Genomic DNA, 15,919 nt, shown 5'->3' with positions numbered 1-15,919 from the left:
TATATATTTGAAAAAAAATGTGCTTATATTGAGATTGATTGTGAAAATATATTTTTCTATCTTTTCCTAGATAACATGCACCATAATTTTATCCTCACTGTTAATAGCCCAAAGCATGCAGCCACATTAGGTAAGTTTTTCATTAAAAATGGCATGTTTTACATTTATTGCTTAGTAATCAAACATCACATTTATGGAGTCTACCATCTGGGACAAGACTGCCATGGCACTGTTCACTACAATTTTAAAATAAGTGAAGGAACGCTAGTGACTCGTGTAAGGCTGTGTGAACACGTTCCATTTTTTCTGCATTTTTTTAGTGTTTTTTCGCTATAAAAACGCGATAAAAATGCATAAAAAACGCACACATATGCATCCCGTCATTTAGAATGCATACCGCAATTTTTGTGCCTATGTTGCGTCTTTTTCCACGAAAAAAACGCATCACGGTAAAAAACGCAGCATGTTCATTAATTTTACAGATTTTTTGCGGATTTCCCACTATATTATTGCATTGGGAACCTCCGGAAAAATCCGCAAAAAAATGCACAAAAACCGCACGAAGAACGTGCAAAAAACGCAAACAAAACGCATGCGGATTTCTTGCAGAAAATGTCCGGTTTTGTTCAGGAAATTTCTGCAAGAAATCCTGACGTGTGCACATTGCCTAAAAACTCCAACATTTTTTGCATATCTGCAAGTTGCGTAAATATTTTGTAAAACTTTCAAGCAATTGTACACCAGCAAACCGCCGAAAACTGCTTGATGAATCAAGGTCTCAGTTTTTACATGTTTCAGCAAATAGTAATAGATCTATATGTAGCAACTAGTTAGTAGTGCATCTACTACCATTTTATGAAACAACCTATTGAAATAGCAAAGAAATTGTTGTGTTAAATTTGTAATTATGTTTTTTTTTTTCTATTTTACTAATAATTATGGAGGTATTGATTGAATTGCAAGTAGTTATAAAATGTAAAAATCTACCACTTTGTAATATGTGTTAATATCATATTTTTTATCTTCAATTCTATTTCACTGATATAAGATTTGTTAAAGCACCACTCTAACTTTTTTTTATTGCAACGCTGGAGTGGTGCTTCTAATCTAAGGTCCATGACCCTTGTCTTATACTCACCCGTTGCTACAGTATCTTCACCTTATATTGCCACATCTTTGGTCAGTCTTCAGGAGGTTGTGACCTGCCGGATCCTCCTGTGTTTGCTGAAGCGAGCTGCCAGTCACTTTTCAATATAAGTTTATGAGACTCTCATTCTAGCAAGCCCGGTAAATCAGAAGATGGTGCTGCAGGACTGGAGCAACACTGATAAAATGTGAAGATGGTGGCGGGTAAGTATAATACTTGAGATGAAAAGAGAAAAAAGCACGGAATGCACTCACCAATCTTCTATAAATAGCAGCTTTATTTCAATCTTCATGAGTAAAACTTCATAACCGGGGGAAGAGGAATGGGGCTCGTGCGAGCAGGAGGAGACGACGGCCGTTTCGCGCAGTGCTGGCGCTTCAACGGGTCTGCATTCCTCTTCCCCCAGTTTTACTCATGAAGATTTAAATAAAGCTGCTATTTATAGAAGATTGGTGAGTGCATTCCGTGCTTTTTTCTCTTTTCATCTTATGGAATAACACTTCCAATGGAGTTGCACCCGTGATCTTCTTTGCTATGGCTGTTTCAGACTAAATACACTCCGGCTTCACAAGTAACATACTTTTGGAGAGTGCCGTTCATTTTTCTTTTTTCCCCTTTTGTTATAAAGTATAATACTTGAGTTAGTGACTTAAGATTAGTAACACCACTACAGCGCTGAAAAAAAATTGGATATGTGTCAAACTTGGATACCTCATTTAGCTTTCTGTAGTCATTACAAAAGCGCCACTCTCCATCTGGCTTTGGCACAAGGACTGTAGGGCTGGACCAGCCATTCTTTGACTGCTCAATGACACCCAGGCTCAGCATTCTCCTCACCTCCTTGGAGATTACCTCGTGGCATGCTTTGGGAATCCGATACGGCTTTTGGTTCACACTCACACGCGGTTCAGTCTGGATTTCATGCTCCACAACCTGCATACATGGTAACTCTGTAAACAAGTCCTGGTTCCACTGAAGCAGCTCACGGAACTGTTGTTTCTGGGCCAGTGACAGTGTCTTTGCCACTGTGACATCCTCGACCCAGACTTCAGGACTGGCCATCAGGTATGTAGCTTCCACCGGTTCCCTGTCTTGCCATGGTTTGAGCAGGTTGATGTGGTACACTTAGTGCAGATTTCTTCCCCCTGTCTGGTGGACCTTGTAGTTGACATCACACAGTTTTTCAACCACTTCATATGGCCTTTTCCACTTGGCCAGAAACTTACTTTTCACTGTGGGGATCAACACCAATACAACACCCGATCTCCAGGGCCAAACTTTCCCAGTTTCACCAACTGATTGTAGACTCTTGCCTGGGCCTCTTGTGCTTGAAGGAGGCTCTCCCTCACAAGTGGCATCACCATCGTGATCCTGTCTTCCAAGTCAGCCACATGTTTGATGATGCTATAGTGGAGTGTTACCTCCACTTCCCAGGTCTCCTTTTCGGTATCCAGGAGTCCCCGAGGGTGCCATCTGTATAGCAGCTCGAATTACAAGAACCCTGTAGAGGCTTGTGGAACTTCTCTAATGAAGAACAGTAGGTAAGATAATAGGCAATCCCAGTCCCTGCCATCCTTCTCCATGACTTTCTTCAGCATCGACTTCAAGGTCTTGTTGAACCTTTCCACAAGGCCATCCATCTGCAGATGGTACACAGATGACCTGAGTTGGGTAATCTAGATGGCCTTACATAACTATCTCATTACCTTGAACATGAACAGTGTTTCTTGGTCAGTCAGAATGTCCCTGGGCAGGCCCATTCAGGAGAAAAAATGGACTAGCTCTTGTGCTCTACTCCTGGCTGAAGAGTTTCTCAGTGGTACCGTCTCTGGGTTCCATGTTGCATAGTCCATGACCACCAGGATGTATTGGTGGCCTCTTAACTAGGTTTCCTACAAAGTCCATGGCCATCCATTCAAACGGGGCCTCTATAATGGGTAACAGAAGTAGGAGACTGCAGAGGTGGGAAATGGGAACAGTTAACTGACATGTAGGACAGGACCGAAAATAACTAACAATCTCCTGGTGGCTCTAGGGCCAGTAGAACCTTTGAGGGACCCACTCTTGGGTTTTATCTATGCTCAGATGCCCCCCAAGACATGAGAATGGGCCAGGTCTAGTAGCCTATGTCTATGGGGTCCTGGGACTAATAGCTGCTCTAACACTTCCCCTCGCTGTTTAGTGACCCGATAAAGCAACTCCTCATTAACTGCAAAGTAAAGGTACCGTCACATTAAGCGACGCTGCAGCGATAGCGACAACGATGCCGATCGCTGCAGCGTCGCTGTTTGATCGCTGGAGAGCTGTCATACAGACCGCTCTCCAGCGACCAACGATGCCGAGGTCCCCGGGTAACCAAGGTAAACATCGGGTTGCTAAGCGCAGGGCCGCGCTTAGTAACCCGATGTTTACCCTGGTTACCAGCGTAAAAGTAAAAAAAACAAACAGTACATACTCACCTGCGCGTCCCCCAGCTTCTGCTTCCTGACACTGACTGAGCTCCGGCCCTAACAGCACAGCGGCTTTCACTTTCACTTTAGGGCCGGCGCTCAGTCAGTGTCAGGAAGCAGACGCTGGGGGAGGTATGACGCTGGGTGAGTATGTACTGTTTGTTTTTTTTACTTTTACGCTGGTAACCAGGGTAAACATCGGGTTACTAAGCGCGGCCCTGCGCTTGGTAACCCGATGTTTACCCTGGTTACCAGTGTAAAACATCGCTGGTATCGTTGCTTTTGGTGTCAAACACAACGATACACGGCGATCGGATGACCAAATAAAGTTCTGGACTTTATTCAGCGACCAGCGACATCACAGCAGGATCCTGATCGCTGCTGCGTGTCAAACTAAACGATATCGCTAGCGAGGACGCTGCAACGTCACGGATCGCTAGCGATATCGTTTAGTGTGACGGTACCTTAAGGGAACCTGGTGTCAGCCCCCACCTCTTGGGCAACTCCATTTAACAAAGTCACATTGCCTCAGGTCTCTTTTAACATAAGGTCCTTCATTTGAGCAGTCCCAAAATTCCCCCCAAAACACCCAAATCAGGAATCTCATTCTCATGGGTCACAGTCTTGTCCTCGCCTTCAGCAAGGACACATAAAGGAAACTCATCCACCTCTGACTGCAATGGGGATTCTTCCTGGGTGAATTGACTTTCTGTCTGAGTTAGTAGGCATTGAAATCCCTCCTGATATTACTTTGTGTAGCAAGTCTTTGTCCACACCAACCTCATGGGATACAGTGCCCCAATGTTTTTTATAGTCACTCTGGAGACTGGATAGTCCTTGGCATCCCTGTGAATACAATGGACATCTATGGTTTTTCCAGGGACCAAATGGTGGGGAAGTGTGGCCCTTACCAGAGTCACCAAACTCCACAAGTCTAAGAGTCCCGACACTAGTACCATTTATTGTCACAGGACATGACTGCGGCCTCTCTCCGTGCTGATAGTCCACACAGAAGGTGTGATAGGTATAGCACGAACAGAGCCTCTCTAGGCTGCAGTCCATCTGCTCAAAGGACATAGGACAACGGGCATCTATGTGTCCAAGATCATTGCATCTCCAGCAAGCCAGGTCTTTAACAGTAGCCTTTGGCATCCACTCAGTGACTCCTTGGTATCTCAAACTCCGCGAAGTGGTAGCTATACTATCCCTCTTTTGGGACTTGGGCTCCTGCTGGGTACTCCAGTATGGAGATGCACCACTATTCAGCTTCCTTAGGGACCTCTCTACCACCTAGTTCTTTTCTATGAGGCCTACCAGGTCATCTGCATTCTGGGGTTCTCCATGGGCAACACAGGTCTGCCCTGGCCTAGGGTTGGAGTGAATAAATCTGTCCATGACAACCCTCTCGACCATCTAGGATGAAGAGGAGGACTCTGGCTGCAACCATTTCTGTACCAGAATGCAGTAAGTCAAAGATCTGATAGTGAGGGGGTTTGTCAACATCATACGCCCAGTGATGAACCCTTTGAGATTTGATAGACATAGTGACACATGAGCATGTCAATATCTCTGTTTTTAATTTCGCATATTCCTGGGCATCTTTTAAGGCCAAGTCATAATAAGCCTTCTGGGGTTCACCAGTCAGATAGGGGGCCAGCATTTCCACTCACTGCTCTGGGGGCAGCTTCTTCCACTCTGCAACCAGTCCCAACGCAGTCAAAAATGCCTCCACATCATCGCCCGGCATCATTGTCTGCATTCATCTTACAGCTTTCCAGAAATATGTGTCATCAACTGGACTTGGGGAATGGACTTCAGGCCTTCCACAACCTGCCCATGCAAGCAACTCAATCTGCTGCTGCTCTTGTCTGAAGTGTTCATGTTGGTGCTGCTGTTGTTGGAGCTGCTGTTGGTGCTGCTTTTTGTTCCATCTGTTGGATAAGCAGCTTACTTGTCTCCAATGTGCCAGCTGTTGCTGCTGCTGTGTGTTCAGTAGATGCTTAATCAGGTCCTCAGAGAACCAAAAAGAGAAAAACCCTTAAAAAATACCTTTTATTACACTGTGTTAAAAGAATAATTAGTTAAAAATATCAAATATATGAAACTAACACCAAGAGAGGGCTGGGTGTAGGTGGGCCGATAATAGGGGTCACATGGACCAAGGGGGGAAAAAGATGGCAAATACCTAAAGGACCCTAGTAAGATCCTAAATGACCTGTGCCCTACCTAGCAGTGGAGGTTGGCACCCTAACACACGATGTGGCGCCCCCACTCCGCGTCGACTGTCCCTTATGTCCCTATTCCGCCCTAACCACTACCCAACACCCAAAACCCTTCACACCATACACACAAAGAAAACAGGTCTAGCTGAGTATTCTAAACCCTAATAGGTTTTTACCTAGCAATAGACCAGATAAGCAAAAGATTGGCCAGTTAGGTAAGGCTATAACAAAATTTTGAAAATGTATGTCAGCCAAATGTAGACACAGTCTAACCTGGTAATGCTAGAAAAAAGGTATACTATATATTAATAGTGTTATTGATGATGGTGTGAAAACCAACAGATTATTAACGCTGATCTGTTATTTATAATTTAGGTCCACACATATAATAGACTGACAAAGAGTAATATATCTCAGCGACCAGTAACTTAACCTATCATGCTAAACAAAAGTTAGTAAACACCTTGTTGCTTATATAATGGAGCATACTATAGTCAGGTGCTTTTTGTAATAGACGTGCCAACATTTCAGCAACAGCATGCTAGGAATACCATAATGGATAGACTTATCTGGGTAAACGACATTCTTTGTCCCAGTATCCTTGCCCCAACGCGTTTCACCCCCTCCTAGTATAGGGGCTCATCAGGGGACCATAAATTGGAGTAAGCCATAATGGCAAAAGTAGTATGTGGAAAGAGGGGGCGGTATGTTGTGCCTTAAATAGTACCCGGATACCGTATTGCCACTAGGTATATATCCGTTAATGAATGGGACCATATTCTACTTACACTTTGTAGGTGTCAATACGGCGCTCCCACCTGCTTGCTAAGTTGAAACGCATGCCACAATCCAAGCCTCCTTTCGGCTGTATCCGCGAGACTTGTTTGATCTGAGATACGTCATACCGGACATGCGCACTGCTCCGTCAATGACGTGGAACAAGACCCGCCCAGGTATTCACAGTGGTTTGTGAAACGCAAACTGCGTTCCACTAGAATGACATGCGCAATGGTGCTCCCTAACTGACTTATTCCAGCTCCAGGTATTCACAGTGGTTTGTGAACCACATCTACCTATGTACTTGCCCCTGTCCCATGGATTACGTGGGTAAGACAAAAAGACAACTGATGGTGAGAATAGGGGAACACCTAGGTGACATCAGGAACAAACGAGATACCCCCTTAGCGAGGCATGTAAACTCCCATCATGGGGGCAATGTGGACAGTGTAACATTCAAGGTTATCGAAGTGGTCGATCCCCCAATAAGGCAAGGTGATTGGGACAATAAAATCCTTCAGCGAGAATGCAGATGGATTTTTTGGATGGAGAGCATAAGCCCAAGAGGCATGAATGAACAACTGAATTACACCTGCTTCATCTAAATCTATGTGTTCAATATGTATATAAGTGATAGAAAACTCGTTTTTTTGCCTGTTAAGAACTGATGTATAGTTCCTTCTTACACCGCCGTACAATTTTGTACTGCGGTAATACTGACACCCTATATAGTATGGGGGCATGTCTATAATTTTTCTGAAAAATAATCTTTCTGAGACTATGCCCTCGGTGGCTATTTGAATACATGCAAGTATGCAACTCTTATCTGGTGCTTTTTTTTAAAATGTGGATAGATGCCTTATTGTGAATCTAATATAATGAATATTTATCAATAAAAACAGGCTTCTAAGTGTTTTGAATATTGTGGCGGTGTGCGTTGTGCCCCTAATATTATACAATATATATTTGCCCTGCTATTTCAGTTAAAGACTAACTGCAATTGAAACAATCTTGCTTGGGAGCACTATCGTGCATGTCATTTGGGTTTAATGCAGTCACTCTGGCTTAACGTCTGCTCTGAATAGCATACAATATATATGTGCCCCGTCTTTTCAGTTGCAGATCAACTGGAGCTGGAATAAGTCAGTTAGGGAGCACCATTGCGCATGTCATTCTAGTGGAATGCAGTTTGCGTTTCACAAACCACTGTGAATACCTGGGCGGGTCTTGTTCCACGTCATTGACGGAGCAGTGCACATGTCCGGTATGACGTATCTTAGATCAAACAAGTCTCGTGGATACTGCCGAAAGGAGGCTTGGATTGTGGCGTGCGTTTCAACTTAGCAAGCAGGTGGGAGCGCCGTATTGGCACCTACAAAGTGTAAGTAGAATATGGTCCCATTCATTAACGGATATATACCTAGTGGCAATACGGTATCCGGGTACTATTTAAGGCACAACATACCGCCCCCTCTTTCCACATACTACTTTTGCCATTATGGCTTACTCCAATTTATGGTCCCCTGATGAGCCCCTATACTAGGAGGGGGTGAAACGCGTTGGGGCAAGGATACTGAGACAAAGAATGTCGTTTACCCAGATAAGTCTATCCATTATGGTATTCCTAGCATGCTGTTGCTGAAATGTTGGCACATCTATTACAAAAAGCACCTGACTATAGTATGCTCCATTATATAAGCAACAAGGTGTTTACTAACTTTTGTTTAGCATGATAGGTTAAGTTACTGGTCACTGAGATATATTACTCTTTGTCAGTCTATTATATGTGTGGACCTAAATTATAAATAACAGATCAGCGTTAATAATCTGTTGGTTTTCACCCCATCATCAATAACAATATTAATATATAGTATACCCTTTTTCTAGCATTACCAGGTTAGACTGTGTCTACATTTGGCTGACATACATTTTCAAAAGTTTGTTATAGCCTTACCTAACTGGCCAAGCTTTTGCTTATCTGGTCCATTGCTAGGTAAAAACCTATTAAGGTTTAGAATACTCAGCTAGACCTGTTTTCTTTGTGTGTATGGTGTGAAGGGTTTTGGGTGTTGGGTAGTGGTGAGGGCAGAATAGGGACATAAGGGACAGTTGACGCGGAGTGGGGGCACCACATCGTGTGTTAGGGTGCCAACCTCCACTGCTAGGTAGGGCACAGGTCATTTAGGATCTTACTAGGGTCCTTTAGGTATTTGCCATCTTTTTCCCCCCTTGGTCCATGTGACCCCTATTATCGGCCCACCTACACCCAGCCCTCTCTTGGTGTTAGTTTCATATATTTGATATTTTTAACTAATTATTCTTTTAACAAAGTGTAATAAAAGGTATTTTTTAAGGGATTTTCTCTTTTTGGTTCTCTAAGTAATTTACCCTGGTTTATTTATTTTGGTTTGTTAATCAGGTCCTCCAAACTGTCTTACTTTATCTCCTGTCTTTTGTCCACTTTACCCAAGATATATGGTTTGTCCACAGCCACTACTCTTGTTCCTGGATCATTGCCCGCATTCAAAACACTAATTGTGGTAGATCAGCTCACTCAGTGGTACACGGAGATAAAAACAGGAACACTGTCTCTTTAAATGTTTTGTTGGTTTACTATACAGGCAGCATAAACCAACGTGAAGTGATATCAAACACATTCTTTCTGGCAAAACATTAAAACAAGATAAAATGGTATACAGTCTCTACATCTGGGGGGATCTGCCTCACCATGCCTCATTAATTCTTGGTATTTCTCTTGCTCTTGGGGGTCTCCTTATTATGGGTGCCAGCAGTTATTTTCCTCTTTCCTTTGCTTAACCCTTCCCCTTACCCCCTGTCCTATCTTGCTGATAAAAGGAGGGCAGCATTATTCTTTCTCACTCCTTTTATATTTATATATTGACGTTTCTTGGTATTTCTTTGGCATGTCAATACTCAACATGGGTCTGTATTGCTTTAGTCATTTCTTGGGGATAGCAATATGGGACATGGCTTTATATACTAAATGCACACTAGCTCAACTACAACTTACTAATAATGGATCCTCATTTTCCATATGTATAGGTATTATATGATTGCCACCATTAAGAATTATCCATTGTGCTACTCATAGGGATACTTATCTCCTTGTATATCTGTCCATTATCTCCTTTTATGGTTGGGGTGTGTTTATACGTATACCTGATTGCTTATTATTATTTTTTGCATACCCTATTAATGCTATATCTGGCTATCTTGGTATCCTCTTTTGTGACAACAGGTATCTATTCATGGAGTACTTTGCATGATTTCTTACAGGTTATACGCCACTGTTTGTACTGGCAGGGATTTGCGCTGTTTTAATTGTTTTTAACATGTGTGTATATCTTTTTCCCAAAAAATATTTATGTGAGTTTCTAAATATCTCAGGTGTGCACATTATTATGTAGTTCTTTCTTTTTCTCTTCCATTATGTACTGTTATCGTGGCTCACTACAAAATGTAGCACCCGTTCAGCAGTGAGATTACTTGTATTTGCAGTGCGCTCTACTTCTATATTCACGCTCAGTATGATAACACATAGGTGCCTCCAGCAAAGCATGATGCCGCTACGGTGTTCCACAGATTTGTGGAGGTCTAACTAATGAGAACTGTCATGACTCTGGATGGGATTATCCAGCCTTCGTCCAGGTCAGGGCAGGATTAACTAGGATTGCCTCTCTCTGGTTCTGGGGCAGCTATTCAATGCTGCTGGTTCCTGGGTCAGGTGTCAGTGATACTTCCATTTACTCGGCTTGTGGTTGCTGACCCAGGTTACTCTCTGAAATCGCTGTGCCTCAGTGTATGTGTGCTTTGCTGTGTATGACCCGGTTCTGTCCCCTGACTCCTGCCTCTGTTTTCTGATCGGTACTGTTCTGTTCTTCCTGGTTCTCTGACCCCTTGACTTGTCTCAGTTTACTCTTTGGTTTTGTCCCTGGTACCTCGCTCTCATCTGGCTGTTGTTCTCTGTCCTGTGATCCACACTCTCAGCTGTCTCCCCGTCCTCTCGTGTGGTAGCTCCGCCCCTCTGCAGTCACGTGACTGTCTTGTCTCAGTTCCTGTGCTTACTGCGTGCCTTAGTCCTGTGCGCACTACGTGCCTTGCTCCTTACACTTCCGTCCCTTGGTCCCGGACCCCCTGATCGCGCCATCTAGGCTTTCCACAGTGACACTACATTATCACCGACCCTTCAGGTGGCTAACCTGACCAAGATAATGCAGAACCTGTCTGTTGAGCAAATAGCATTAGTCACTTCATAAACAGGTACAAAGGGAGTGGGCAGATACTGTTAACACTGTTCAGAGTGCCTCCTCTCCATCTGGCAATGTGGATGGTGCTGTATCTGATGTCTTCTTGTCCTTTCTTGAACCCTCTGTCAAACTTCCGGATACCTTTTCTGGGGATAAAAGAAAATTCCAGGTGTTTAGGGAGGTTTGCATATTACTTTTTTCCCTGCGTCCTTGGTCCTCAGGTGATGAGAGTCAAAGGGCGGGGATAGTTATTTCTCTGTTACGTGAGGTGCCACAGTCCTGGGCTTTCTACCAACCTTCTACCTCCCCTGAGAGAATGTCTGTTGATCGGTTCTTTGAGGCCTTGGGTCTGATTTACAGTGAACCTGTTTGAGTCAGATTGGCTGAGGATACTATTATGGGTCTCACCCAAGGAAAGCTTTCTGTGGAGTGGTACTGTTTCAAGTTCAGGCGGTGGGCACCTGAAGTATCATGGAACGACTCAGCTCTCAGAGGGCTATTCCAAAGGGGTCTGTCAGGACTCTGAAAATTTTTTACGTTTTGTGCATTACTGCCCTTTTCCAACATGGCGTCTTTGGTCTCATGTGCACTTGTCTTCCTGCTATAAAACTCCACCCCAGCCTTCAGTCTGTGCTAGATTATTCTGCTTTGCATCCAGCTCCTGATTACTCCCTGGCCTTGCACCTGCACCTGCTCCTGTGAACCTGTGTTGGAGATCCTGCCACTCTGCTCTGAGTTCCTGCTGCATACACCAGTGTTCAGTAATCCTCCTTCATCTGCTGCTCGTGTTACTTCCATCTGCATTTGCTGGACATGTAAGCTGTTTGCTGCTCTGCATAACCTGAGACTATTAACCAGGCCTCCCTGGTGGAGCTAACATATGATTTGAACTGCCTTATAGCATATCTATCTGTGTCTGGACTAAGTCAAGGATCTATTCGTGTCAAGTTTCCTCAAGAATAACTGTGCTTCATAGACTTTCTGTTTGTTTGCATCTACCTCTGAAGTTTCCTATTGACTGCTAAGCTGCGTTCATTATTTGCACCAAGTGTTGTGGACTTGAGTTTCTGTCTGCACCTGTTTGAATCACCGTCTTATCACCACTTATAAAACTGTGTTTTGTTGTCTTGTTCCATGCAAAGAGTCTCCTGAATTATCCCCTATAATTGTTACAGGATAATCTAGCCAAAAAAAAAAAGGAGACTGCTGGAACAATGACTGCAGAGAGCAGATTAGAGCAGGTGTTTTCCATAATTAGATCACTGCAGAAAGATGTGGAAGGTCTGCAAAAGAAGTTTGGAAGCTTTGAACACAATCAACAAGTATTTGGACAAACTTTGCAGGACTTAAGCAATCGCATGGCAGCCCAGGAAAACAAACTTGCTGGCATAGAGTCCCAGTATGGACGGGCTTTTCAGGACATAAGCACGCAAATAGCTGCACAAGTGACTTTACCCTCTGGGCAACCGCCACCAGCTAGCCCACGTAAGTTGCCCCCATTCAGATTTAATGGTGATTGCGACAAATTTCGTGGCTTTGTGAATCAATGTATGCTATATTTTGATGTGCATGCTGACCATTTTCCTACTGATAGATCCAAAGTATTGTGTGTAATAATGCTACTGACCTCACGAGCGCTCGCCTGGGCGAATCCGATGATTGAGTCTCGTGACCCACGGTTAAATGACTTGGATGATTCCTTGGCCGCTATGGCATTAATGTTTGATGACCCTAATAGCCTGTTGTGAATTCTGCTCTTGGGCTCCCTCCGGTGGTTATAAGTGGTAGCGCTGCTGTCTGTCATTCACAGCAGTCATCAGGTGTGTCCACTTCTGGAGGATTCACATCCTTTCCTGGTCTCTCCTGCTTGCTGTGCAGTTCATCAAAGATAAGTTCTGGCTTTGCTTTTTGCTGTCCACATGCTGTAGGCTTAATAGTTCAGTTCATTTTCATGTTTGTTTTGTCCAGCTTGGTCTGTGCAAGGATTTGTTCAGCCATGCTGGTATCTCTGGAGATGCAGATATACCCTCCATATCTTTAGTTAGATGTGGAGCTTTTGTATTTTTCTGTGGTGGATATTTTCTAGTATTTTAATACTGACCGCATAGTACTCTGTTCTCTCCTTTCTATCTAGCTAGTACGGCCTCCTTTGCTAAATCCTGATTTCAGTCTGCGTATGTTTTTTCCCTCTCCTCTCACAGTCAATATTTGTGGGGGCTGTCTATCCTTTGGGGGTTTTCTCTGAGGCAAGATAGTTTTCCCGTTTCTTATCTCTAGGGGTATTTAGATCTCCGGCTGTGACGAGGTGTCTAGGGAGTGTTAGGTACATCCCACGGCTGCTTCTAGTTGCGGTGTTAAGTTCAGGGTCTGTGGTCAGTACAGGTACCACCTTCTCCAGAGTGTCCCCCATGCTGCTCCTAGGCCACCATATCATAACATCACCGTGCAACCGCTGAATCTGCTTTGTTGTCTTTACGCCAGGCTAAACGTTCTGTTATTGAGTATGCCACTGAATTCAGGAGATTGGTGGTAGATACCAATTGGGACAGTTATGCACAATTGCCTATTTTTAAAAGGGGTCTGTCTAGTATTATAAAAGATGAACTAGCTCACTCGGAGTCAACACAAGAACTAGAGACATTTATACAGCATTGTGTGCACATAGACATTCGCCTTACTGAGCGTAGGCAGGAGAAGTTTGCTGCATATAACCGTATTTATAACTTTTCCCTTCCTTCCAAAGAGCCTGCAGGTAAAACATCTCGGGAAGTGGAGGAGGTGCCCATGCTGATTGATTCCATTCAGAGACACGAGATCAATGAGCGCCGGGAGCATCGCCTTCGTGAAAGTCTATGTTTCTACTGCGGCCAGTCTGACCACTTCTTGATCAATTGTCCTAAGTGTCCTAGACGGCCTAACAAGGTGCTAGCAGCAATAGGGGAGTATGACAACTGTGATGATGAATCTGACATCTCTGAATGTAGCCTGCCTTTAAACGCTGTATTCCATTCACTTTCTATGGCTTCACCCCCCAAGGAGCTGAAGGAAAGGAACTCTCACTGTTCTCTCCCTATTAAGATCCTGTGTTCAGGACAGTGGATTTCCAGTTCAGCTATGATTGATTCTGGTGTAGGTGGCAATTTCATGGATATCACATTTGCCAAGGAGCATGGTATTAAAATTCAGCAAAGAGCCTCTCCAATTACCATGGAAACAGTGGATGGGTCACCTTTAATCTCTGGGCCTGTGGATCAGGAGACCGTACCCCTTGAAATTTTGTTGGAGCCTAATCATCAGGAGCAATTTTCTTTCTTGCTAATTTCTTCTCCTCATTTTCCTGTGATTTTAGGCATTCCTTGGTTGCGTTCTCAGAACCCAATTATCAACTGGGAGACAAAGGAGATTATCTTTCCAACAAGGAGCAACTCAGAGTTAACAGAAGCTGTCCCTGAGTCCACGGTTACGGAACCACATGTACAGGTATTTTCTTTACCTCCAGCATATAAAGAGTTCTCTGACCTCTGTGACAAGAAGAATGCAGATCAGATTCCTCCACACAGGCATTATGACTGTTCCATTGAGTTGCTTCCTGGGGCAGATATTCCTTTTGGTCACGTATACCCTTTTGTGGCACCTGAGCTTCAAGCCTTAAAGGAGTAAATTGATGAAAATCTGGCCAAAGGCTTCATAAGTCCTTCTTCCTCACCAGCAGGGACACCCATTTTTTTTGTAAAGAAGAAGGATGGGACCCTGAGACCCTGTGTTGACTATCGGAAACTCAATAAGGTAACCGTACGAAACCGTTACCCTTTGCCTCTGATTCCCGAATTACTGGAAAGAGTCCGCCATGCTAAGGTGTTCTCTAAGCTGGATCTTCGTGGGGCTTATAATTTGGTGCGTATTCGTCAAGGGGATGAGTGGAAGACAGCATTCAGATGCCGGTATGGACACTTTTAATCTCTTGTGATGCCCTTCGGGGTTTGTAACGCCCCTGCAGCATTTCAACACCTTGTTAATGACATCTTCAGAGATTTGTTGGACCAGTTTGTGGTGATCTATTTGGACGATATACTAATCTTTTCTGACTCTCTACAGGAACATGAAGAACATGTCAAAACTGTTTTAAGACATCTGAAAGAGAACCAACTGTATATCAAGCCGGAGAAATGCGAGTTCCATCGTTCTGAGATACAGTTCTTGGGTTATATCATCTCTCCCCAGGGGCTGAACATGGAATCTGGTAAGATTCAGGCTATCCTTGACTGGCCGGCACCCAAGAACGTTAAGGAGGTCCAACGTTTTATTGGTTTTGCAAATTTCTACAGACGCTTCATTCGAAATTTTTCTGATATTGTCCGTCCCATTACTTCCTTGACAAAGAAGGAAAAGCCCTTTAAGTGGTCATCACAGGCTCAAGAAGCTTTTGATCGGCTGAAGATCTGTTTCACATCAGCACCTCTGTTGATACACCCAGATCCAACACATCCTTTCATTGTGGAGGTGGACGCTTCTGATAATGCTTTGGGGGCTATTCTCTCTCAAAGAACTGGAGAGAAGGTTCTACAAGCTACATGCTTGTGCTTTCTTTTCCCGTAGACTAACCTCAGTAGAGAATTATGACGTGGAAGACAAGGAATTGCTGGCTATTATTGCGGCTTTCAAAGAATGGAGGCATCATCTGCAAGGAGCTGCACAACAGATCATAGTGCTAACTGACCATCGCAATCTAGAGTTCCTTAGATCCGCTAGATGTCTTTCTCCTCTTCAGGCTTGTTGGAACTTATTTTTAAATCAATTTAACTTTCTTATCTCATACCGTCCAGGTTCTCGTAATGGGAAGGCTGATGCTTTATCCCGAATCCATGCTGCGGATTCCATATCTGGAGCCCCGTCCAAGACTATTCTATCTCATGCCAATTTCATCGGAGTTATCCACGATCAGGACTTGTGGAAGGAGTGCAGGGAGGCCTATGACGGTGATGTATTTCTGGCCAACCCACCTGTGGATATTAATCTTGTCTTTAAGGGTGGCATGTGATTCAGAGATCGACGTAT

General features: G+C 43.9%; 1 protein-coding gene across 4 annotated transcripts in view; it reads left to right on the top strand.

Moving 5' to 3' along the window:
- The window catches only part of SHISA7 (shisa family member 7), a 592,632-nt gene that overhangs the window by 546,410 nt on the left and 30,303 nt on the right, over positions 1-15,919 (top strand). For all 4 annotated transcript variants that reach the window (XM_077250684.1, XM_077250683.1, XM_077250682.1 and 1 more), the window contains one exon: positions 71-130. In XM_077250684.1, coding sequence (XP_077106799.1) covers positions 71-130 — 60 coding nt within the window. The remainder of the gene's footprint in view (positions 1-70; positions 131-15,919) is intronic.

The sequence above is a fragment of the Ranitomeya variabilis genome, chromosome 4, assembly GCF_051348905.1.
Source record: "Ranitomeya variabilis isolate aRanVar5 chromosome 4, aRanVar5.hap1, whole genome shotgun sequence".
Taxonomy (NCBI): domain Eukaryota; kingdom Metazoa; phylum Chordata; class Amphibia; order Anura; family Dendrobatidae; genus Ranitomeya; species Ranitomeya variabilis.
Note: the sequence above shows the minus strand (reverse complement) of the source record. Positions and strands in the feature narration are given on the sequence as shown.